The sequence below is a fragment of the Mus caroli genome, unplaced genomic scaffold, assembly GCF_978045245.1.
Source record: "Mus caroli unplaced genomic scaffold, Mus_caroli_1 scaffold_8, whole genome shotgun sequence".
NCBI lineage: Eukaryota > Metazoa > Chordata > Mammalia > Rodentia > Muridae > Mus > Mus caroli.
This window is the reverse complement of record NW_028227263.1, coordinates 120,977,539-121,000,742: the sequence shown is the minus strand read 5'-3', so window position 1 is coordinate 121,000,742 and position 23,204 is coordinate 120,977,539. Positions and strand designations below refer to the sequence as shown.

At 52.2% G+C, this 23,204-nt stretch overlaps 1 protein-coding gene across 1 annotated transcript; it reads left to right on the top strand.

Annotated features, from left to right (window-relative positions):
* The first annotated feature begins 597 nt into the window (after positions 1-597).
* Cadm4 (cell adhesion molecule 4) lies at positions 598-22,068 on the top strand. The gene is made up of 9 exons (XM_021168710.3): positions 598-731; positions 17,304-17,450; positions 17,659-17,811; positions 18,069-18,203; positions 18,627-18,791; positions 18,883-18,973; positions 19,729-19,901; positions 20,823-20,951; positions 21,659-22,068. Exons 1-9 carry the CDS (start codon positions 668-670, stop codon positions 21,766-21,768), a joined length of 1,167 nt encoding a protein of 388 aa, XP_021024369.1. The 5' UTR covers positions 598-667; the 3' UTR covers positions 21,769-22,068.
* The last annotated feature ends 1,136 nt before the right edge of the window (positions 22,069-23,204 follow it).

The window sequence follows — 23,204 nt, the reverse complement described above, 5'->3', positions numbered from 1 at the left end:
ATCCCGCACCTTCGCGCGCTTCCGAGCATCGCCCTCTCGCGCATCTCCCAAGCATCTCCCACGCACCCCCTATGGGTTTCCCGAGCAGCTTCTGCACAACCCCCGTGCATCTTCCCTGCATCTCCCGTGTGTCTTCTATACATTCCCCCGTGCATCTCCCGCGCCTCTCCCACGCATCTCTCGTGCATCTTCCGCGCACACTCCGGTGCATCTCCTGCGCATCTTCCCCGCGTCTCCCGTGCAGCATCCTCTAGGGAGCTCCACTAGTCCAGGCTACGCCTGCGCGCACACGCACGCACACCTTTGCACCTTCACACGACCCTCACGACCTTCCGCTCTCCTAAGTCCTCCCCCACTGGCTCCCACGACGCCGTCACGCTCACGCCCAGCCCTCGCGCCCGGGTCCGCATGCTGTCCTGCTCTCCCACCCCCGTGCGCGCCCTTCCGCGCTCCCGTCCTCCCTCTCCCCGCATTGTCTGGGCCCCTCTGTCCCCGTCCGGTCCCCGCCCCTTAGCTGACGCCACGCCCACCAAGGCGCGCAGTGGGCGGGGCAGAGGGCGGGACTGGACTCGGGGGCGGGGTCGGCGGCGCGGGAGGTGCAGGTGCCGGGCCGGGAGCGAGCGGCGGCGGCGGTGGCGGCGGCGGTGGCGGCGGCGGCGGCGGCACCATGGGCCGGGCCCGGCGCTTCCAGTGGCCGCTGCTGCTGCTGTGGGCGGCCGCGGCGGGGCCAGGTAGGGTGACGGAGGTGGGGGCCGGGTCGGTGGGCTGGATCGGGGTGACGAGGGAGGTGTGCGTATTGCGGTCGGGTTGGGGAGGGGGTCTCGCCGCTGTGACAGCTGGGTCGCCTGGGGGCCTGCAGAGGCCGGAACAATGCGCTGCTTGGGGGGGGGGGCGGGGGCTGCGGGAGACCCTCGTCCCCGGGACAAAGCGCAGCGCGGGCCAGGAGCCCAGAGCGGCGGGCAGGGGAGGGGGGACGCGGGCCCCGGCCGCCGTGCCGCAGCCCCCCCACCCCGCACAGGCCCCGATCCCGCGGGGACAAAGGGCCCGAGACCCTCCCTCCCCCTATGTCCCCAAGCCCTCCTTCTCCAGGCCGGTCCCACTGTCCTTCGGTCCTAGTCTTTAGATCTCTCTCTCTCTCTCTCTCTCTCTCTCTCTCTCTCTCTCTCTCTCTCTCTCTCTCTCTCTCTCATTTTCCCCCAGCCCTTGTCCTCTGTCCCTCAGTCTTCAAGTCCTGTCCTTCCTTCCGTCTGTCCTCCTTTCTCCTTGTCTCCCCCTTCCCATCTCTCCACTCCGCCTTTGTCCCCCACCTCTGTCCCTTTTTCCTGGGTCACTCTGCCTGCCCCCCTTCCTCTATTCACTCTGCCGCCTCCTGTGCTGCTGTCGTCCCTCTATGTCCCCATTCACCATCTCTCTCCCCGTCTCCTTGACATCCTGTATCTCTTCCCTTCTCTGTCCCCTATCATTCTCCCATTTCTCTAGCAGCCTCTGTTGCCTAGCTGCCTCCTTTCTCCTCTCTACCCCACTGTCTCCCTATCCCCCAAATCTGCTTCCTCTCCCCATGCATCCTCGATCCTCCTTTTCCCATCTCTGTATCCCTCCTCGCTCCTGGAGAAGAGTGGTGTCAGGCAGGGCAGTGACAGTATAGATGTGTGAAGTGGCATATAGGGAACGTTGGCATGTGAGCACACACGTGGATTCCACAAATGTCTCCCCCAAACCCTCCCACCCGTTCACACATCCAAGCCACACTTCACAGAGGAGCCCCCTCCAGGACATCCACATGTCTTTCTCACTCACTGTGGGAATCTGGAGGACCCCCCCCAGCCCCCACCCAAGACACGGTGACCCTGAGGCTGGGGACAAGGTCAGGAAATGTCACCTGAACGCTCACACTTAGAACCCTGTGTTTCTCATATCCACCATGGGACACTCCCCTGCGGTGGGTCCAGTTACTTTGCCCAGGAATCCATCATGGGGAGGCTGCTGGTGAGCAAAGGCAGGGCTGAGGTCTCCTATAGGGAGTTGAGAATTGGGACCAGGTGGCCCAGCCCTCTTTCCTGGCTCCAGTTCTATCCAGTGAGGGTGTTGAACCAGATCCATGTCTGACAATGTGAGGGAGCTTCTAAGTTGAGTGCTGCCACACCTGCCACCCCAAGCAAGGGTTGCTGCTGAGGATGAGGCTGGGGGCAAAGCCGACCTTAGACGTTCTGCCTTTCTTCTGCAGACTTCTGTAGTTGCTTCCTAACTTTCATCAGACCCTCCTTTGCGACGAGCATGCCCCAATTTCCCAGGTGTGAGCTTGGGACTCTGGGTACATTTCCATCTGTTTTTCTCTTTCTTTCTTCTTATGCATTAAAACCAGGCTCTTGGGATCCTGCGACCGGTGAGTCCAGTAAACATAGAGCCCGAGGCTATTTAAAACGTTGACACCCCGATGACGCTAGATACGGGAAGTCTTTAGAACCTTAACGCCTTTACATTTCTAGAGTTTTGTTGGACATGGCAGCCTGTAATCCCAGCTGTTCTGCTCTGGAGGCTGAGGCAGGAGGGAGGCTCATGAGACTTGCCTGCCAGGATTACTACAGAATGAGTTCAAGGCTAGCCTGGGCAATTTAGTGATTTTCTGTTTCAAAATAAAGGCATTAAAGAAAGAGAAGGGGGTGCTAGGGAAGTAGCGTGTTCGTCACAGGTGTCTAGAACCCACCAATGAGGGGCTGGGGGTGGGGCTCGGTAAGTACTTGCGTAGAATTAGCAGCCAGAGAGGGACTGCAAATATATAGCTCAGTGGCAAAGCACTTATCTAACATACCAACATATGAGGGACCCTAGGCTCATTTCCCAGGAGAGAGAGAGAGAGAGAGAAAGAGAGACAGAGAAAGAGAGAGAGACAGAGAGACAGAGACAGAGAGAGAGACAGAGAGAGAGAGAGCAAGACAGAGAGAGAGAACTAGGCTCTCAATGATGGGACCATTCTAGTGAAATTTGACATCTGTGAAATTATGAAATCTTGACTCATCAGGGTTGTGCAGCCCCCGGGTCTCTTACATCTTGGAACTTGTATGTAGCCTCAGCTGACTACCTACCCAGCTCAGGAGTCAACTCTCAGGCACTTCTGGGAGGTGGCTCTAAGCGTTGTCCCTGGTTTAGATTTTAAAGTGATTGCTTCCTGGTACCTTAATCCTTTCTGTAAACGACCTCTAAATTACATGTTGTGGGACTTTATAAATAGGAGGCAAGCTTGGCGTCTTGGGGAGTGCTCCAGGCGGCTGGGTCCTAGCTTCTGGGGCAGTCTGGGGCAGTCCTCTCTGCTATGGTTTAATGTCAGGCCTTCTCTGGGCCTCAGTTTCTCTTTCTGGTGAGCATGGACCTCGGGGGTCCTATTTGTGAAGCTTCTTATTGATATCCAGTTTCTTTTCTGTGTTTTGAGACAAGGTACAAAAGGCTGGTCTTAAACTAAGTAGCCCCCAACTGGTCTCAGCGTTATAGTGGTCTTCCTGCCTCAGACTCTCAGAATTGAGATCGCATGTCTTTGCCCCCATGCCTGCCTTTTTAATCAGCTCTTTATGAAGGGCTCTGACCACCCGTTTTAGGGGGTTTCAGTGGCCATATATCTCCTTACACAGCCAGCAGGGGTGGAAGACTGGAGCCTATATTTGTGCTTTTCAAACACACACACACACACACACACACACACACACAGGCAAAATGTATCCTGTCTTTCCTGGATCACTCATTTGCTGAGAATATGAAGAGGCAGATGCTGAGAGAAAGAAGGCTCTAGGTGGACAGGATCTGTGAAAAGGGACAGGTGCCTCCCAGAGATGCGCATGGGGGTGGGGGTGGCGTGTGACCCACAGCTGGAGACTGGGTGAAAACAGAAGGAAGCAGAAAACACAGATATGTAGATACTGAGAGAGAATAAAGAGGCTGTTAAGACTTGGGGAGCCCTCTTGAGGGGGACTTTGTTGATCCCAAGTTTCTCGTCTAGGGTGACTCACTTCTCCCTGTCATGGTTCTAAGTGGCCACTTAGAGCATAGACGGACCCTCCTTTCATGGTGACTCACCCCAAAGGCTGGGTCTTGGGAGATGGCTATCACTGACCCCCGACCCACTCATGGACTGGATGCCTGAGTCCCCAGAATGTGGGGGTGGAGGTCAGGTTCCACCACAGATTCCAAGACCTTAGACCCAGCAGGGCTTGGGCCCAGGGGTGGGTTAATGTCGTGCGAGCCTGGCCTGTCCCCGACTTGGGGAACACAAAGGCGGCTTTCTCTCTCTGGGTGTATGTGTGCATGTTGGGGGGTGTGCTGGAGGCAGTCAGACTCGCCAGCATCCAATGGTCCACGGCACCAGAACCAGAGCTCCCATGGCTTCTGCCTGTAGACACGGGGCCCCTCAGCCCCTCTGTGGACACCCAGGGGCATGGGGTGGGCTGCCGGGTCTTCATGGAGCAAAGTGCAGAAGAGTAACTGAGGTGAAGGCTTAAACAAGCTGAGTTCAGTGGAATCTTGCGTTCTTCCGGGAACCCCACACTCAGGGTGACCCTCTGAGGGACTGCTCACCCCTGCTTGGACCAGAAGCCTGGAATCCAGGGAGTCCCGAGAATCCCAGGAACGTGGGGACCACAGGGAGGACTTTGTGTGAGGCTCCTGACTCACCCCTGACGCCCCCACCCAAAGCCCAGGTCCCCAGACACTCGGAGACAAAGGACAGAAGACAGGATCATGGCTTAGGAGTCCAAAGTTTTCAAGAGGGAGAAGCTAGGGCTCAGATCCCAGGGTCGAAATGAGGAGGACTGGCATCTAGACTCCTGTGTCTGAGGGAGGAGGCTGGGGTTTGGACCCCTGTGTCTGAGGGAGGAGGCTGGGGTTTGGACCCCTGTGTCTGAGGGAGGAGGCTGGGGTTTGGACCCCTGTTTCTGAGGGAGGAGGCTGGGGTTTGGACCCCTGTGTCTGAGGGAGGAGGCTGGGGTTTGGACCCCTGTGTCTGAGGGAGGAGGCTGGGGTTTGGACCCCTGTGTCTGAAAGGGAAGGCTGGAGTCTGGACCCCTGTGTTTGAGGGAGGAGGGTTGGGGCCTGAACTCCTGTATCTGAGGGAGGATGGGGGGGGGGCTCTCCTTGTGTCTAAGGAGGGAGGCTAGGGTCTGTGAGGGCCTGGGGCTGAACTCCCGTGTCTGAGGGCGGATGGCAGGGGTCTGGGCCCCTGTGTCTGGGGGGGCTAAGGCCCTGTTTCTGAAGATGAGGGCTGGGGTGGAGATTTATAGGCCTGAGGGAGGAGGGGCCGGGGTCTAATTCTGAGATTTGAGGTGTCTGGGAGTCCTCACTTGTGGGCACTGAGAGAGGAGAGAGAAACTCAGCCTTCTCGGTTGACAGAGGAAGAGGCTGGGGGTTTCCGAGGGAGGTTGAGCTGGGACCCTTATGCCTAGGTCCTGCAAATACAGGCGCCTTCACAAGGCTGATCTGCTGGAAGAATTGATGCTTTGTGCGAGGATGCTCGGACTCCGCCATTGATGGGGGGCTGAGGGGGGGGTTCAGGCAGGACCCAGGAATGTACCAGCTTCCTGGGGGAGGGAAAAGGAAAGAGGCATGATGCCAGGGGCCCCCTGGGGAACGGATATACAGGGGGTGGCTATGACCTTCCCAGAACTGTGACCTTGAGACTCCCTTGGGTATTCGCTGACTCAGGACCCAGGAAGTACTCCCCCGTCCTGCTTAGTCTCTGTGGAAACATCCACCAGCTGTGCACTGTGGACCCCTGTCTCATGAGTCTGAGGGAAGAGAGCTGGGCCTGGACCCCTGTGTCTGAGGGAGGAGGGGGCTGCCCTAGCTGGACCCCTGTGTCTGAGGGAGGAGGGCTGCCCTGGCTAGACCTATGTGTCTGAGGGAGGAGGGCTGCCCTGCTGGACACTTGTATCTGAGGGAGGAGGGCTGCTTTGACTGGACCCCTGTGTCTGAGGGAGGAGGGCTGCCCTGCTGGACACTTGTATCTGAGGGAGGAGGGCTGCTTTGACTGGACCCCTGTGTCTGAGGAAGGAGGGGGCTGCCCTGCTGGACCCCTGTGTCTGAGGGAGGAGGGCTGCCCTAACTGGACCCCTGTGTCTGAGGGAGGAGGGCTGCCCTAGCTGGACTCCTGTGTCTGAGGGAGGAGGGCTGCCCTAGCTGGACTCCTGTGTCTGAGGGAGGAGGGCTGGCTCTGGACCCCTGTGTCTGAGGGAGGAGGGCTGCCCTAACTGGACCCCTGTGTCTGAGGGAGGAGGGCTGCCCTAACTGGACCCCTGTGTCTGAGGGAGGAGGGCTGCCCTAGCTGGACTCCTGTGTCTGAGGGAGGAGGGCTGGCTCTGGACCCCTGTGTCTGAGGGAGGAGGGCTTGGGCCAGGGACAGTTGTTGCTGCAGTTGTGAGTCTGAGGGTAAAGGGTGCTGAGTCTCTCCATGTCACCTGACAGCCCCCTTTCCAGAACCCTCCCATCTACTTTCTCTGAGCACCATCCCCATGATGACTTTTGGCTGTCAACACCATTTCAAAGTCCATGCCCCAGTCCCAAAAGCTCAGCCCCTCTCTGACCAGAAAGTCCCGCCCCTGCCCCCCCCCCAGAAACAAAAGCCTTAGGCCAATTAGTATTCTAGGCAGAAACACGGTTGCTTACTGACTCCTCAGGAGGGGGAGGGATTTAAACAAAAGCCCCCCACCCTCACCCCATCTGCACCCTCATGCAGAGCTGTTGGGGAATGGGGGTCATGGATATGGGGGTCCCCATAGTTCCCAGGAAATGGTGAGCTTTGTCACTAACTAGTCTTGGATAACCCCCTACAAGCCTCACTCTCCACGTCTGTAAAATGGGGGCTGTGAGGTCCAGAAGGGATAGGCTTTAAGATTTTGTTTGGTTGGATTTTGTGTAATTTATTTGTTTACTGAAACAGTGTCTCACGTAGCCCAGGCTGGCCTCAGACTCGCTGCTTAGTCAAGGATAACCTTGAACTCTTGATCCTTATGCCTCCCCCTCCCAAACACTAGAATTATAGGTATGCCGTTATGCCTGGCTCAAACTCAGGACTTCATGGAATGCTGGACAAGCACTCTACCAGCTGAGCTATATCCCAGACCAGGAGTTTTGTTTTGAGATTTGGTTTTGTGAGATGGGGTTTCACTACAAGGCCTTGGCTGGCCTGGAACTCTTGAGGTCAACCTGACATCCACCTGCCTCTGCTTCTGGGGTGCTGGGACCAGATGTAGATGACACACCTGGCGAGATTTTTTTTTTTTTTTAAGTCTTGAGAATGCAGTTTTCATAGGGCCTGGCGTGTCCTGTAATCACAGCCTCCAGCAGGGACTCTTCCTGAGTGTCAGGCACCAGGCTGACCCCTGCAAAGCTCCCATTGGCATCACTGTCATTTCACAGATGGTGTGGACTCCGCTAATAAAGGATGGGGCACTTCCTCAAGGTGACACGGATGGCGAGGGCTGGAGCTTGGATCTGCCTGGCATTTACAATGAGATCTCTGGGCAGGGTGTGGCAGGGCATGCTTGTGACTCCTGCACTAGAAAGGCTGAAGTGGGAGGACCGTGAGTTCAAGGCCAGCCTGGACTCTACAGTGAGATCGAGTGTGGCGTGGTCTGCATAGTGAGTCACTGTCTCATAGAAAGTCAGAACAAAGCCAGGGATCCTGACCATTTGGAAGCCTAGGCGATACAGGCCTGCGTTGTGTAGCCTCTTCTGCAAGTTCTATAAATGTTTTTGTTTACTTATTTTTTAAACTTTTGTTATGTTCATTTATTTCTTTTGTGTATGTGGATCCTGGGGGTCAAACTTGGCTTGCTGTCTTCACCCGCTGAGCCATCTCAGTAGCCCAGTTTTGGTTTTTGTTTGTTTGAGACAGGGTCTCTGTTCTGTTGCCGTGGTTGGCCTTGAACCCACACTGCCCGCCCCCTCCCCTGCCTCTGAAGTGGTGAGTTTAAAGGCTTGTGCCTCAGTGTCTGGTGAGTCCTGTCTGTCTGTCTGTGTGTCTGTCTTCACACAGGGTAGGCAAATGCTTTAACAGTAAACTATAGCTCCAGCTTTGAGCTTCACTTTAAAAAAATTTTTTTTTCTTGAATTTGAATGCAAGTACCATATTTTAATACACAAGTGACAGCTAGGAAAATGAATTTAAATCACATAATGTATAAAAGATTTTTACTTTTGTGAGTGTGTGTGTGTGAGAGAGAGACAGAGAGAGACAGAGAGAGGGAGAGAGAGAGAGAGAGAGAGAGAGAGAGAGAGAGAGAGAATGTGTGCCACTTGTGTGTAGATGTCTTCAGAAGTCACAAGGGTGAAGGAGCATCAGGCCTGAAGATGGATTTCTTTCTTTCTTTCTTCTTTTTTTATTATTATTATTTTTGGTTTGTTGTTGTTGTTGTTTTGTTTTGTTTTGTTTTTGAGACAGGGTTTCTTTGTGTAGCCCTGGCTGTCCTGGAACTCACTCTGTAGACCAGGCTGGCCTCGAACTCAGAAATCCGCCTGCCTCTGCCTCCCGAGTGCTGGGATTAAAGGCGTGCGCCACCACGCCCGGCTGAAGATGGATTTCTAAGCAGTTGGGTGCATCTGATGTGGGTGCCAGGAGCTAAGCTCAGGTCCTCTGGACGAACAGCAAATGTTCCTAACCTCTGAGCCAACTCTCCAATCCTGATATATTTTTTAAGATTGTTTTTTTCTTTTAAATCATGTGTGTGTTAGGATATGTGTATTCGAGTACTGGTGCCTGCAGAGGTTCCCCTGGACCTAGAATTTCTGAAGTTGTGAGCTGGGAATCAGGCTCAGCTTGTCTGCTAGAATTGCCTGCGAGCCTCCTAACTGCTGAGCCAGCCCCCCAGCTCCCCAGACTTGCATTTTTGAGATAGTGTCTTGTGTAGCCCAGGAGGCTTCCTACAAGATATGTAATGGAGGATGACTTTAAACCACTGTTCCTCCTGCCCCACTCCCACCCCCACGTGGTGACTGAAGGCTATGTACACTTTCGGGCTGGTGGGGGAGACGGGACAGCCCTTAACCTCTGTGCGTCACACACCTGCCTTCACAGAGCCTGTATGCTATTTCCATAGAATACATCAATCGATGGAGAGGAGACAGCTTTCTGAATGCAAAGAAAAGGACGGTGAGGGAAGGCATTTTGGAGATGGTCAGAGGTCAGGGGTCAGAGGACAGGAGCTTGAAGTAGCACAGAAGACAGCCCTTAGATGGCAGGAGCAGTAGAAGAGAATAACCAGGAAGAGAGTGCAGGGAAGGGCTCTGAGGTGGAAACCTGCTCAGTGTGCTTAAGAGAGACCGAGGCCAGGTACCCTGGAGGGCAGTAGAGGAGTGAGACCTAGGGTCAGAGGGTGAGAGGGTTCAGTCTGTTCGGTACCCAGAAGGGCCTACACAGGAGTTGTGTTTGTGGTGGACCTGCCAGAGGAGGGCTAGATGCTGGGCTGGGCTGGGTTCTGAAGCCTTGCACGCCACCCAGCAAAGGTCCAATCCCTGAGCATCACCTCCATTGGCTCGTTTTAATATGGGCCTAGTGGGCAATGCCTGACAACGCAGCACTCAGGAGGCTAAGGCAGGAAGGTCATGAGTTCAAGACTAGCCAGGGTGTGAGAGATTAGGCATGGGAGATGGTACAGTAAGCAGGCTCTTTGTGTGTTTGTGTGTGTACAGGTTAGTGTGTGCCTGTGTGTGTGTGTGTGTGTGTGTGTGTGTGTGTGTGTAGGCCAGAGATTCGGGTTGTTTGACTTCCTCAGTTTATCTCCACCTTAGTTTTTGCTTTCATTTATATATTTATTTTATTTGAGACACTACCACTGGCATCCTTGCTAGCTTAGAACTCACTTTGTAGACTAGGCTGGCCTTGAACTCACAGAGATCCACCTGCTTCTGCCTCTTGAGTGCTGAGATTAAAGGAGTGCACCACCACACCTAAATATCTCTCTCTCTCTCTCTCTCTCTCTCTCTCTCTCTCTCTCTCTCTCTCTCTCTCTCTCTTGCTTAGATTTTTATTTTCTGTTTACGGGTATTTTGGTCACATGTATGTCTGCACACTCTATGTGTGCCTGTGCCCTCAGAGTCCAGAAGAGGGCATCAGATTCCCTAGAGCTGGACTTTACAGACGGCTGTGAGTTGCTATGTTGATGCTGGGAATCAAACCTGGGTCCTCTGGAAGAGCAGCAAGGGCTCTAAACCACTGAGCCATCCCTCCAGCTCCTACATTTTTAAAGCTACGTGTAGTTGTTTAGTTGAGTGTATAGGTGGGGTATGAGGGTAGGCGCCATGGCACTTGTGAAAGTCAGAGGACAACTTGAAGGAACTGGCCCTCCCATCATATCAGTCCCAGGGATCAGGGATTGAACTTGGGTTGACAGTCTTAGCAGCAAACACCTTTACTCACTGAGCCATTTAGCCTGCCCCTCCTTTTTTTTTTTTTTTTTTTTTTTCCAAAACAGGGTTTCTCTGTGTAGATCTCTGGCTGTTCTAGACTCACTCTGTAGACCAAGCTGGCCTTGAACTCCCAAAGATCCACCTGCCTCTGCCTCTCAAGTGCTGGGATTAAAAATGTGTACCACCATGCCTGGCTTCCATGTTATATTTTGACAGAGTCTCTCGGGGAACCTGGAGCACACAAATTCGGCTAGAGTAGCTGACTAGCAAGTCTCAAGGATCCTCCTGTCTCCACCTCCTCAGCACTGGGCTTCCAGTCACGAGCCACTGGGCCCTGCTTTATTTGTGTGCTGGAAATCAGACGTCAAGTGCTCACGTTTGAATGGCAAGCATTTTACCCACAGAGACATGGCCAGCTCCCTGACTCCCATCTTGAAAAATGCAACTATGGGGTGGGGCTGGGACTGGGGCTGGGGCTGGGGGTGGGGGTGGAGCAGCTGGAGAGGTGACTCAATGGTTAAGCGTACTTGTTACACTGGCAGAGGACCCAGTACCTGCATGGCAGCTAATAACCATGGGAAATTGCAGTTGCAGGGTTCCTGGCACTCTCTTCTGGCCACTGAGGGCACCAGGCACACATGTGGTGCACATGCAAACATGCAGGCCAACTATAAAAATAAATACACTATATATAGACACATGTAAAAATAAATAACTTGTAATTTAAAAAAGAGGGAGCTGGGCCGTGGTGGCACAGGGCTTTAACCCCAGCACTTGGGAGGCAGAGGCAGGCAGATATCTGTGAGTTCAAGGCCAGCCTGGTCTAGAGAGCTAATTCCTGGACAGCCAGGGCTACACAGAGAAATCCTGTCTTGAAAACACACACACACACACACACACACACACACACACACACACGAACGGGGGTGAGGTGGGGGTGGAGATGCAGAAGCAATGGCTTGGTGGTTAAGAGCACATATATCCCTGCAGAGGACCCAAGTTCTGTTCCCAGCACCCAAGTGCGGTGGCTTAAAATCACCTGTAACCTCATCTCCCAGGGATCCAACCCTAGGGCACCTGTGCCCATGTGCACAATACCCACACTTGGACACATATATATTATTAAAAAAATAGAATCTTGAATTTTAAAAGTCCACCTAGTCATCTACAGTGGCACAAACCTTTAGCCCTAGTCTGGTCTACATATCAGGTTCCAGGTCAGCCAGGGCTCCATGTTGAGACTGTGTTTTAAAAAAAGAAGCAGCCAGTTGGTGGTGGTGCAATCCTTTGATCCCAGCGCTCAGGGGGCAGATGCAGGTGGATCTCTGTGAGTTCAAAGCCAGCTTGACTTACAGAGTTAACTCCAGAACAGCCAGGGCTAAATAGAGAAGCCCTGTCTTGAAAAATCAAAGGAGAAGGAGGAGGAGGAAGAGGAGGAGAAAAGGGAAAAAAAGAGAAAGGAATCCGTATAATCAGGGCCTGGTGGCATGCCTGCTGTCAGGAGGTGACGTTAAGGGGGTCACGTGTTACAGGTCAGCCTGGGTGTGAGAGGCAGGCTTGGAAGTTGAGATCCACAAACAGGTTCTTGAGAGATCCAGATGAGAGAGGGAGAATACCAGGAGAGGGTGCTCGGAGGTGAGGCAGACAAGGCCAAACAGATTCAGATATATTTTAGAGGTAAAATATGCAGACGGTTCTGGAGGGGTGGGTGTGAGGGCTGAGGGAATGGCCGGACACTTGGGTGGTTTGCTGTCCTTTGGCCTGAGCAACCGAGTGGGTGGTTTGTGGCACCTACTGAACCTATAAACCGCATAGGTAGGCAAGGGATGAATGCTTTGTTTGTCACTCTGGGAGGTAAAATTCAGAGGGTGGCTTAGATACTATCCGCATAAAAGCAGTCCAGAGTTAAAAGGCGTGGCTGCTCCACATTGCCACCAAAGACTCACGCTCTTTCAACTCAGTTCTGTTACTCTGTGTGTGTGTGTGTGTGTGTGTGTGTGTGTGTGTGTGTGTGTGTGTGTTTTCAAGACAGGGTTTCTCTGCAGCCCTGGCTGTCCTGGAACTCACTTTGTAGACCAGGCTGGCCTCGAACTCAGAAATCTGCCTGCCTCTGCCTCCAAAGTGCTGGGTTCTGTTACTCTTGTGCTCTGCCGCTAGGACCCAAAATGGCTGTTGAATTCTACGCATCCCATTCTGCATCCTGCATGAGGGTGTCCCTGTAGGAAAAAAAAATGTCTATTTTTTTATGAGGAACTACCCCATATATGACTATATGATATTTCTATCTAGGTCTAATTAGAATAGACACCATCATATAGCTTTACCTAGCTGCAAGGGAGTCAGACAGGGGGACAGCCATAAAGAACAATGAGGATTCTTTAATGATGAGGTAAAGAAGAATGTTGAGCTAGGAAGGTGTCAGCCCCTGCATCTGTCCTGCAGGAGGAATCTGCTCTGCACTTGGTTACTCTGAACAGAGACTGGGCCGCTTCTGATGGGATATTACATTGATTGGTGCCTAGTTCCGTATAAATGGTAAACGTTTTTCAAGTGACTGGATCCCACCTGACTTATCTGGGTACCAACCTCAGAAACCTCCCAGACAACTAACCCACGGGACACAATGGAAGAGACCTGAAAAACAGCTGAACTTATTTTGTTTTATCAAGGCAGAGAAAGGCTCTTGATATGACCCTGGATGGACTGGAAAGCCTCCTTCTTCAGCGTCCCTGGTGCTGGGATGACAGGCGTGCTCTGTCATGCCCAGCCATTACCATTTAAAGACAGCTGAGGTGGCTATGGTGCCTCATCTCTGTCTCCCAGCACGCTACAGGAAAAACCAAACTGTGCATTCCAGGTTCAGGGAGACCCCGTGCCTCAAAGAGTTAAGATGGGGACATAACAGAGGAAGGTATTCAATCCCAATGTCCTTCTCTGGATTCTGTGCACACACTCATGCATGAGTACTTACACAAGTATCCACACAACACACACACACACAAACACAGTAAGTATTAATCCAGAGACCAGAGGGATTGCTTGGTGGTTAAGAGCACTGGCTGCTCTTCCAGAGGATCCAGGTTTCGTACCTAGCACCCATACGGTGACTCACACCACTCTGAAATTCCTGTTTCAGGGTTCTGATGCCCTCTTCTGATCTCTGTGGCCACCAGACACACAAATGGTGTGCACACATACATGCAGATAAAATATGCATACACATAAAGTCAAGTTTAAAGTTAGAAACATAAATAAATTCAGTGGCCAATTTCCCCACCTATACACTGGGACTTGGGATGTGAGGCTCTGGGTTCAGTCCCTGGAACCAATTCATTGTCAGGGAGACTGGAAAATAGAGATTGAAGTAGAACCCCCTAGATGGGCAGTGGTGCCGTATGCCTTTAATTTGAGCTCTCTGGAGGCAGATCTCTGTGAGTTTGAGGCCAGCCTGGTCTACAGAGTGAGTTTCAGGACAGTCATGGCAACACAGAGAAACCCTGTCTCGAAAAAAAAAAAAAAAAAGAAAGAAAGAAAGAAAGAAAGAATAATAAAAGGAAAGAAAAATGAAAGGAAATGGCTCTGCCCTTACCAGGGGACCTCCAACCGCACATGCCTATCCAGTGGTGACTGTAGTTTGTTATCTTTCAGAAAAAATAACCTGAAGGTTCTGGGGACTTTGCTGCTGGTTAACCTTAGCTTTCAGCTTTCTTTGTTTGCTAATGGAAGTGGAACCTGTGATCTTGCCCAGGTCAAGCAAATACTGAGCCACAACCTCAGTCTCTCATTAGGGGATTCTAGGCAGGGGCTCTATCACTGAGGCATACCCTCTCACAATATTACCCTTCCAACACTATAATTTGTTCTTTTAGTGGTTATTCAGGGTGGGCTAACTGCTGCCATGAATAATCCGGAACTTTTAATGTGCTAACAAAAACTCAGAAGTCTCAGTTGAGCATAGTGGCTCACACCTTTTAATTTTTTTGTATTATGATGATGATGATGATGATGATGATGTTCTGTTTAGTTTTGAGTCAAGGTTTCTTTGTGTAGTCCTGGCTGTCCTGGAACTTGATCTGTAGACCATGCTGGCCTCAAACTCAGAATGCTGGGACTAAAGGTATATACCATCAAGGCAGGCATGGTGGCACATGCCATTAATCCCAGCATTTGGGAGGCAGAAGCAGGTGTATCTATGTGACTTTGAAGCCAGCCTGCTTGACACAAAGTTCAAGGTGAGACAGGCCTAAGTAGAGACCCTGTCACATAAAAATAAAAATAAGTCACAGACAGGCCATGAAGAACAGGCAGCTATGAGGCTTTCTTATGTGAGGTCCTGCCTTTCCGACTGCTCCTTAGATGGTTCTGACCCAGTAGATGTGTAGAATTGTGGGGGAGAGAGATGTCTTACTTAGGGTTTTACTACTGTGAACAGACACCATGACCAAGGCAAGTCTTATAAAAAACAACATTTAATTGGGGCTGGCTTACAAGTTCAGAGGTTCAGTCCATTATCATTAAGGTGGGACCATGGCAGTATCCAGGTAGACATGGCGCAGGCATAGCTGAGAGTTCTACCTCTTCATTCAAAGGCTGCTAGTGGAAGACTGACTTCCAGGGAACTAGGGTTAGGATCTTATGCCCACACCCACAGTGACACACCTACTCCAACCAGGTCATACCAATTCCAACAAGGCCACACCTCCAAATGGTGCCACTCCCTGGTCCAAGAATTTACAAACCATCACAGGAGAGCAAGTGGGAAGAAGTCTATCTAGCACTATATCCATGGCATGGCCCCACCCAGCCATAGGGATGCTGGGGGAAGTAGCATAGGTGTGTGTGTCAGAGCCACGGGTCTCACAGTGGAGCAGACAGACCATTCAGAATTTAGTGGTTTAGGAAAATGGCTGCTGAGAGCCAGGGGCAGAGTTGTACACTTGTAGCCGTACCACTGTGGAAGTGCAGCAGGAGACCAGCTTGTCTCCAAACCCCAAGGCGGTGGGCAAAGTGCTTTATTTACTCGGATTCTGGGTTGGGGATTTAGACTGGATCAGGTGGGCAGGCTTCTCTTGGTTTACACTGGGGTCACCTGGGGTTCAGTCAGACTGTGAGGTTCATGATGGCCTCCCTCACAGGATGAGCGGCAAGGGCCTGAAAGATGCTATTCTGGGCGTCTTTACCCAACAGTTTCCGGGTAGCAGATGGTTCAGAGGAAGCTGTTAGACCTCTGTAAGCCTGGGCTTCGTGACTTTTAGTAGATCATTTCTAGCAAAACACCTCTCCCTCCCCAGCCTGGCCTACTACTACTGGCTAGGTATGAGGATGACCTTAAACGGCTTCTTTTGGGGGGGCGGGGGGTGTTCGAGACAGGGTGTTTGTTTGTTTGTTTGGTATAGTCCTGGCTTTCCTGGAACTCACTCTGTAGACCAGGCTGGCCTCGAACTCAGAAATCCACCTGCCTCTGCCTCCCAAGTGCTGGGATTAGAGGCGTGCACCACCACTGCCAGGTGACCTTAAACTTCTGATGCTCCTGCCTGTTCCTCAAGCCCAGGGGTTACAGGCATTCACCACCAGACCCAACTGATGCAGAGCTGGGGACCTAACCCAGAGTTTCGTGCTTGCTAGACAAGCACCCCACCTACAGATATTTCTACTTCTGTGTGTGTGTGTGTGTGTGTGTGTGTGTGTGTGTGTGTGTGTTCTATCATCTCTTTTCTTCCTTTTGTTTTTGAGACAGCACCTTGCTCTTGATACATCCTGGCCTTGATCTTATTATATAGCCCAGGCTGGCCCTGAACAGATTCTTCCTGCCTCTGCCTCCTAAGTTCTGGAATTTCATGTATGTGCCAGCATGCCGGGCCACCTCTAGCAGATTCCATTGGTCACTGCAAGTCATAAGTCAGCCCAGATTCAGGGAGGTAGAGCCTCCTTAGTAGGAAGGTCAGCTGAATCAGCCTGCAAAGGATATTTGTATGTATGCAGACCAGGCTGGTTTGGGACCTAAGGAGAGAAGAAACGAGGAAATAGAGGGAAGAGGAACTTGCAGCTGGCTGTGATGATGTAAACCTGTATAGCACTGGAGGGGCACAGGCAGGACACTGTATGCTCTATGTAAGTTCCAGATGTGGGAAGACAATCCCATCAGATGAGCTTCAGTGGGTGCCTTGGTGTGAAAGAAGGCAGCTTCCCATACTGGGTGAACTCCAGCTCCAAGATCCAATGGGGATTTCTTCTGTCAAAGCCTCCCATTACTGTCCATTTTCCTGGGCAGCTTCTACCCCTCTTCAGCTAGCTCCAGATGTTCTTTTCACTCTCATAGACACATGCCACACTGAGTCTTGTCCGGCTCCTCTAGAGGCCATTTTGCCCCATCAGAAGGCAGAGAGAGGACTGAAGGCCATGTTCGGTGGCTGCACACTTGCAATCTTAGCACTCATGAAACTGAGGCAGGAGGGTTTCCATGAGTTTGAGGCTAATCTGGGCTACAGGATGACAGACTATTCTCAACAAGGAACAAACTAGGAATTAGGGAGATGTTCAAGCAAGTGCAAGGATGAGAGTTCAAATCCCCAGCTCCCACATAAGTGGACTGTGGTCATGGAAGCTTGTGCCAAAGACAGGGATGGGATTCTCAGAGTAAGCTGGCTAGCGGAGCTGGCTCCTATCAAGTCTGACCCCCCAGCTGTGATTTCTGGATTCTACCAAGAAACCCCACCTTAATGCATAAGGTGGAGAACCACAGAGTCCAGATGCCATCCTCGGGCCTCAACACTGGCATATGAACACATGCATATTCCACCACTTACATAAACACAGAGAGAGCCTCACACCACCCCACCACCACCACCACCACACACACACTCACAGCTGAATGTCATCTCAGGGACTCTCCATTCTGTCTGTTTCTCTTGGTTCAGGGACGGGACAGGAAGTGCAGACAGAGAATGTGACTGTGGCTGAGGGTGGAGTGGCTGAGATCACCTGCCGTCTGCATCAGTACGATGGGTCCATAGTCGTCATTCAGAACCCAGCCCGGCAGACCCTCTTTTTCAATGGCACCAGAGGTGAGTGCAGGAAGCCTGCCCATTTATGACTACAAAGAGGACTGGAAGTCTGGACTCCCATGGTCCTGCGTGGGTGGAGGTGATGTTTGGGAGGTTGGAATGGGTTTCCAAGTTGAACAGGTCAGACTCAGAGCTATGGTTGGGGGTGGCTGCATGTTTCTTGGAGGGTGGCTGTCCCAAGTTCAAGTTCAGGCTCTCTTCACTCTAGCTCTGAAGGACGAGCGATTCCAGCTGGAGGAGTTCTCCCCGCGCCGGGTGCGCATCAGGCTCTCAGACGCCCGCCTAGAGGACGAGGGGGGTTACTTCTGCCAGCTCTACACGGAGGACACCCACCATCAGATCGCCACGCTCACTGTCTTAGGTATCCCCACCCCGACCCCTCGAGCCCCACTTTCATTCATTTTCTGCCTCTCACTTGTCTTGAGACCTGTTCGCCCTGGCTGTTTTTAACCTCTTGGACATCTGGCTTCACCAGGCCTCTGGTCTCTACGTTTGATCCCTGCCACCTGTGGGATCCTGGCTCTCTTTGGTCCCTGGGATCCAGCAACCAGACTGACTTGAGCCTACCTCGGTGCCTCCCTTACACCCCCCTCTCCCGCGCGCCCCTTGTCTGCGCAGTGGCTCCAGAGAATCCTGTGGTGGAGGTCCGAGAGCAAGCAGTGGAGGGCGGCGAGGTGGAACTCAGCTGCCTGGTTCCGCGGTCGCGCCCCGCAGCGGTTCTGCGCTGGTATCGGGATCGCAAGGAGTTGAAAGGTACCGAGGGGGCGGGGCGAGAAACAGGGACCCGAGGGGCTTAGGAAAGAGGCGAGGCTAGTGGTGGGCGGGGCCTGGATAATAGTGCACTGACTTCCCTGGCGCAGTTCTGTTGTAGAGCCACGAGTGATGGATAGCACATGCCTGTCATCCCAGCATTTGGGAGGTGTAGGGAAGAGGATCCAGAGGTTATCCTCAGCTACTTAGAGAGTTCAAGGTCAACCTGGACCTTGTCTCAAAGCAAACAAAGCGAAACAAACAAAACTTAGACCAGAATCCTAAGTCCTTAAGCGTGTCGGGGGCGTGACTAGGTGAATAAAGCCAGGCTTGTAGGTAGGAATGTGGCTTGGCCAGCAGCCTACATTAGGATCCGGGGGCAGGGCAGAACCCTTGGCCTGACCGTAACTGGGCTGGGTCGGGCAGGAGTGAGCAGCGGCCAGGAGAACGGCAAGGTGTGGAGCGTGGCAAGCACTGTGCGGTTCCGTGTGGATCGCAAGGACGACGGCGGTATTGTCATCTGCGAAGCACAGAACCAGGCGCTGCCCTCGGGACACAGCAAGCAGACGCAGTACGTGCTGGATGTGCAGTGTAAGTGGCTCAGGGGTCTGCACGCCAGCCGCCAGCCCCTAGAGGTCCCCCATCACTGGCATGATCTCTCAATTTTCCTCCTGTGCTGCAGATTCCCCCACAGCGCGGATCCACGCCTCTCAAGCTGTAGTGAGGGAGGGAGACACTCTGGTGCTGACATGTGCTGTCACAGGGAACCCCAGGTGAGATCTGACTTCTGGCTCCTAAGTGGTGAAGAGATTTAGGGCTTGCACTCCTGGGTCGTATGGAAACCATAAATTGAAGAATACTTACAGTCCTGGCTGCATATAAAAGCTGGCCTCAAGACTGTTGGTTTTCCATAAGAAATGGGCCATGAGATAGACCCTTTTATTTAGAAAAAGGAGTGGGGCCTGGAGGACTAGCCTCCAGCTATTCAGGGAAGACCCTGGTTCAATTCCCAGCACCCACACAGTGGCTCACAATCTTCTCCTGTCCCGGGGATCCGCGCCCTCTTCTGGCTTCTGAGGGCACTGCATGCCCGAGATTCGTTGAAGTACTTGCAGACAAACCCTCATACACATACAATGCATAATTTTTTTAAAAAATTTTTTTTGCGGGGCGTAGGAGGCCTACCACTACACAGTAGGGACATCAGAGGACAACTCATGAGAATTCGTTCTGCCCTTCTACCATGTGGGTCCCAGTAATTTAACTTCTAGTTAAGCTCCTTGGTAAGTGCCTTTTCCTGCCACTGAGGCATTTTACAGGCAGAGTGGTCGAATCTTCCTAGCCTTTTCGTTGCTGGAGATGGAACCTAGCATCTTATGCATAGCTGGCAATGGGACTACTGCTGCTGGGACACACACACACACACACACACACACACACACACATGGATTGATGCTGGATCAGAACTGTGTGTCAGAACTGAGAAGTCAGATTCTTGGGTTCCTAACTTGTTTTTACTCACGGCCAGGCCAAACCAGATCCGCTGGAACCGTGGGAATGAGTCTCTGCCAGAGAGGGCGGAGGCGGTGGGCGAGACGCTCACGTTGCCTGGCCTGGTATCTGCAGATAACGGCACCTACACCTGCGAGGCGGCGAACAAGCACGGCCACGCGAGGGCGCTCTACGTGCTTGTGGTCTATGGTGAGGACAGTATGGAAGGCCTGGTTGGGGGCTACAGGGCCTTAGGGCGGAGCTTGAACAAAAGAATGCTTGCTTAACCTGCATGATAAACTCGGATACAATTCCTAGTACCACATAATGACCTTAATCCCTGAACCCTGGAGATGGAGGCAGGAGGATAAGAAGATCAAGGCCAGTAAGGAGAAGGTGGCACACACCTTTAATCCCAGCACTTGTAAGGCAGGTGGATCTCTGTGAGTTTGAGGCCAGCTTGATCTAGAGAGCAAGGGCTGTTACTAGAGAAATCTCTTCTTGGAAAAAAAAAATTCAAGGCCATCTTCATCAATTTTTTTTTTAGACCAGTCTATAATACAGGAGATACTCTTTAAAAACAAGCAAAACCAAAACCCAAAAGCAAGCCAGACCGGTCTACATAGCGAGGCTAGCTGGAGCTATACAGTGAGACACTGTCTCAGTAAACACGCAAACCCGGACTGACTGCTTAGCAGTTAAGCGTGCTTACTTCCTTTGCAGAGGACCAAGGTTGGATTCTCCACACCCACATGGCAACTCACAACTTTCTGTAACTCAAGTTCTAGATCCAGAACCCTCTTCTGGTCTCCGTAGGCTCCTGCACACATAAATCCACGCAAGCACATATACATGAAAATGAGCAACATTTATTTTAAAACCCCAAAGCTATGGTGGGTGTTACTTCTAGCTTAGGGGTGGGAGGGTATAGAGGCGTGTAGATACTAGGAGTGAAAAACCCACCGGTGTAAAAGCCAAGGATTCCCAGAGGAACTGGAGCAAACAGGGTGGGGGGGGGTGGCTAAAAAAAGGTGGCAGACATTCAAGGAGCAAAGCTGTGTGCAGAATAGCTTAATGGCCTGGCAGCGGAAGGCTGGATTAGGACCTTCTTTGACATTTTCTCTCCGACAGACCCCGGTGCAGTGGTAGAGGCTCAGACATCGGTTCCCTACGCCATTGTGGGCGGCATCCTGGCACTACTGGTGTTTCTGATCATATGTGTGCTAGTGGGCATGGTCTGGTGCTCTGTCCGACAGAAGGGTAAGTGAGGGTGGGGCTGAAATCAGTGAAGGGTGTGGTCATTTCCGATTCTGGATAGCAAGGGGATGGAGCCTAGACATTGGATTGGATTTGAAATCAAGCCATAGTCTTGACTAATACCCTGTAGGGGGTGGAGCTTTTGGCCCTGGGCTCTGAAAGGACTGAAATTTAGCAGGATAAGGGGAGAGATTTTGAGTAATTTATTTTTCAAGTTGCTGAATTTATTGACAGCATAGACTTAAAGGAGTACTATCAGAAGCGGGGGGGAAGGGTTGGGAAGGAGATAAGGGTGCAGGGGAGGGGACTCCGTTGTTAGACTCTGTCTTAGCATGAACAGAGCCGAACAGAACTGAAGTGGATGCTTCTAACTCCGGTATTTGGGAGATAGCGGCAGGGGGATACAAAGTGCAAGGTCACTTGTAACTATCAAGTTTGAGGCTTACCTGGGAAACTGGAGACCCTGTCTCAAAAAAAAGGAGGGCAGGTCGGGGATGAGGGTAGGTCTTCTGTGACGTTTTGGAGTCTCTTCCTAATTCCTCTTTACCTCTTTCTCTACCTTTGTCCTGTGCCTCACTGAACTGGACTCTGGTTCCCTTTCTCCCACTTCCTTCATATGGTGTGTCTCTTGCCTGTCTTCTTTTCCTATACACACTCCCTGGGTCCTCATCACCATGCCCTTTGCTCTGGGGACATCTTCCTGCTCTCAGGATCCTATCTGACCCATGAGGCCAGTGGCTTGGATGAGCAGGGAGAAGCCAGAGAAGCCTTCCTCAATGGCGGCGATGGACACAAGCGGAAAGAAGAATTCTTCATTTGACCCTACTCCCCCACCGCCAGCTGCAAGGAGCCAGCAAAGACATTGACCAGAGTCCGGGATGGTGGGCTTCTCCCCCACTAGCTAACACCTCGGCGCTTGGACAGGGGTTGGGGGTGTTGGATGCCTGGATCTCTCCCAGGGCCAAAGGCTAGGGTCCAGAGACTTGGGATCCCCTATGGAGACAGGGACTTAAGGTCCCTCCTAGACCCTGAGTCCAGGGACGGGTAATAGGGATTTGGGTTGGGGGAAGAAAACAGGGGGAAGGCCAGAACCCCTAGGCTACAGAACCAGGTCTTGTGGGGGAGGGGGTCAAATTCTGGGAAGGGTGGGGTGGGCAGGGAAGGGAAACACAGATTTCTTTGGGGTTCCAGACCCCATGCCAGCCATTGTAAGAGTTCCACAGAGCTCTGGGCACCTCTTTGCAAAGCCATGTTTGCACGGTGGGGGGAGGGGCAGGGGAGGGCGTTGAAATGGGAATTCTGTGTCTTTGTGTGAAAACTCCGATGGGGGGCAGTAAGGGAGACAACCCCGACTCTTATCCAGTCCCCCTTCTCTGGGTTCCTGGGCAGCTCCCCTTCCCTCCATCTTGACCCCCACGTCCTTCCCATTCCATAATTGTCTGTTCACCCGCTCTTGGGGGGGCCTTCCCCGTCTCTCCTCCAGGCCCCCCGGGGAGGGGGAAAGGAGTTTGGAGGGGATGTGTGGTTCTCTATGGTTTTATATATAATATATTAAAAAATCAAAAATCTGTATGAAAATATCAGATTGCACCCCTCTCCCCCCATTACTGGCTTTTGCCCCTTTTTCTTGTTTAAAAAAAAAACAAAATGAAACACATTTTTGTACGGGGCGGGGAGGGGATAGGGAGGGGGGTTTGGCAATCCCACTAACCACCATTAAACTGAGGAGAGAACAAGTATGGGGTGGCTGTGTGTCTGTCCCTCTGTCCGCTGCTGTACCGCTAGGAAGGGGGGGGGATGCAGGCGCTGGGGAGGAGCACCTTGGATGCTGATACACAGGAAGATGAAGGACCTCCAGCGAGGCCAACCGCCAGCCACTCTTCCTCAAAATCCCAGTCTTTGGGTTTTTTTTTGGGGGGGGGGCGGTGAGAGGCGTGATGAGGATTTTTTTTGTTTGTTTGTTTCTTCGTTTTGAGACAGCATCTTATACTTTAACACAGGCAGGTCTTGAACTCCCGGTAACTCTTCTGCCTCAGCTTCTAAAAAGCTGGGGTTACAGGCTGATCCAACCACAGCCAGCCATTTGTGAGTAAAACACACACACACACACATGCACACACAAGAGTTTTTTTTTCAGTTTAACAGGAATCTGAAATTTGATCCTATTCTAGGCTTTAAGGGCTCAAGGTGAAAAGGTCACTGTACTCGGACCATTGTGAAACTTTGATGAAGGAAACAGAAGCATGTAGACAGCAA

Excerpts from the sequence above, each read along its gene's own strand:
- Cadm4 (XM_021168710.3), top strand. The coding sequence starts at position 668 with ATGGGCCGGGCCCGGCGCTTCCAGTGGCCGCTGCTGCTGCTGTGGGCG. Across the intron at positions 732-17,303 it reads GGCGGCCGCGGCGGGGCCAG|GGACGGGACAGGAAGTGCAG; the intron begins GTAGGGTGACGG and ends CTCTTGGTTCAG. Across the intron at positions 18,974-19,728 it reads GCTGTCACAGGGAACCCCAG|GCCAAACCAGATCCGCTGGA; the intron begins GTGAGATCTGAC and ends ACTCACGGCCAG.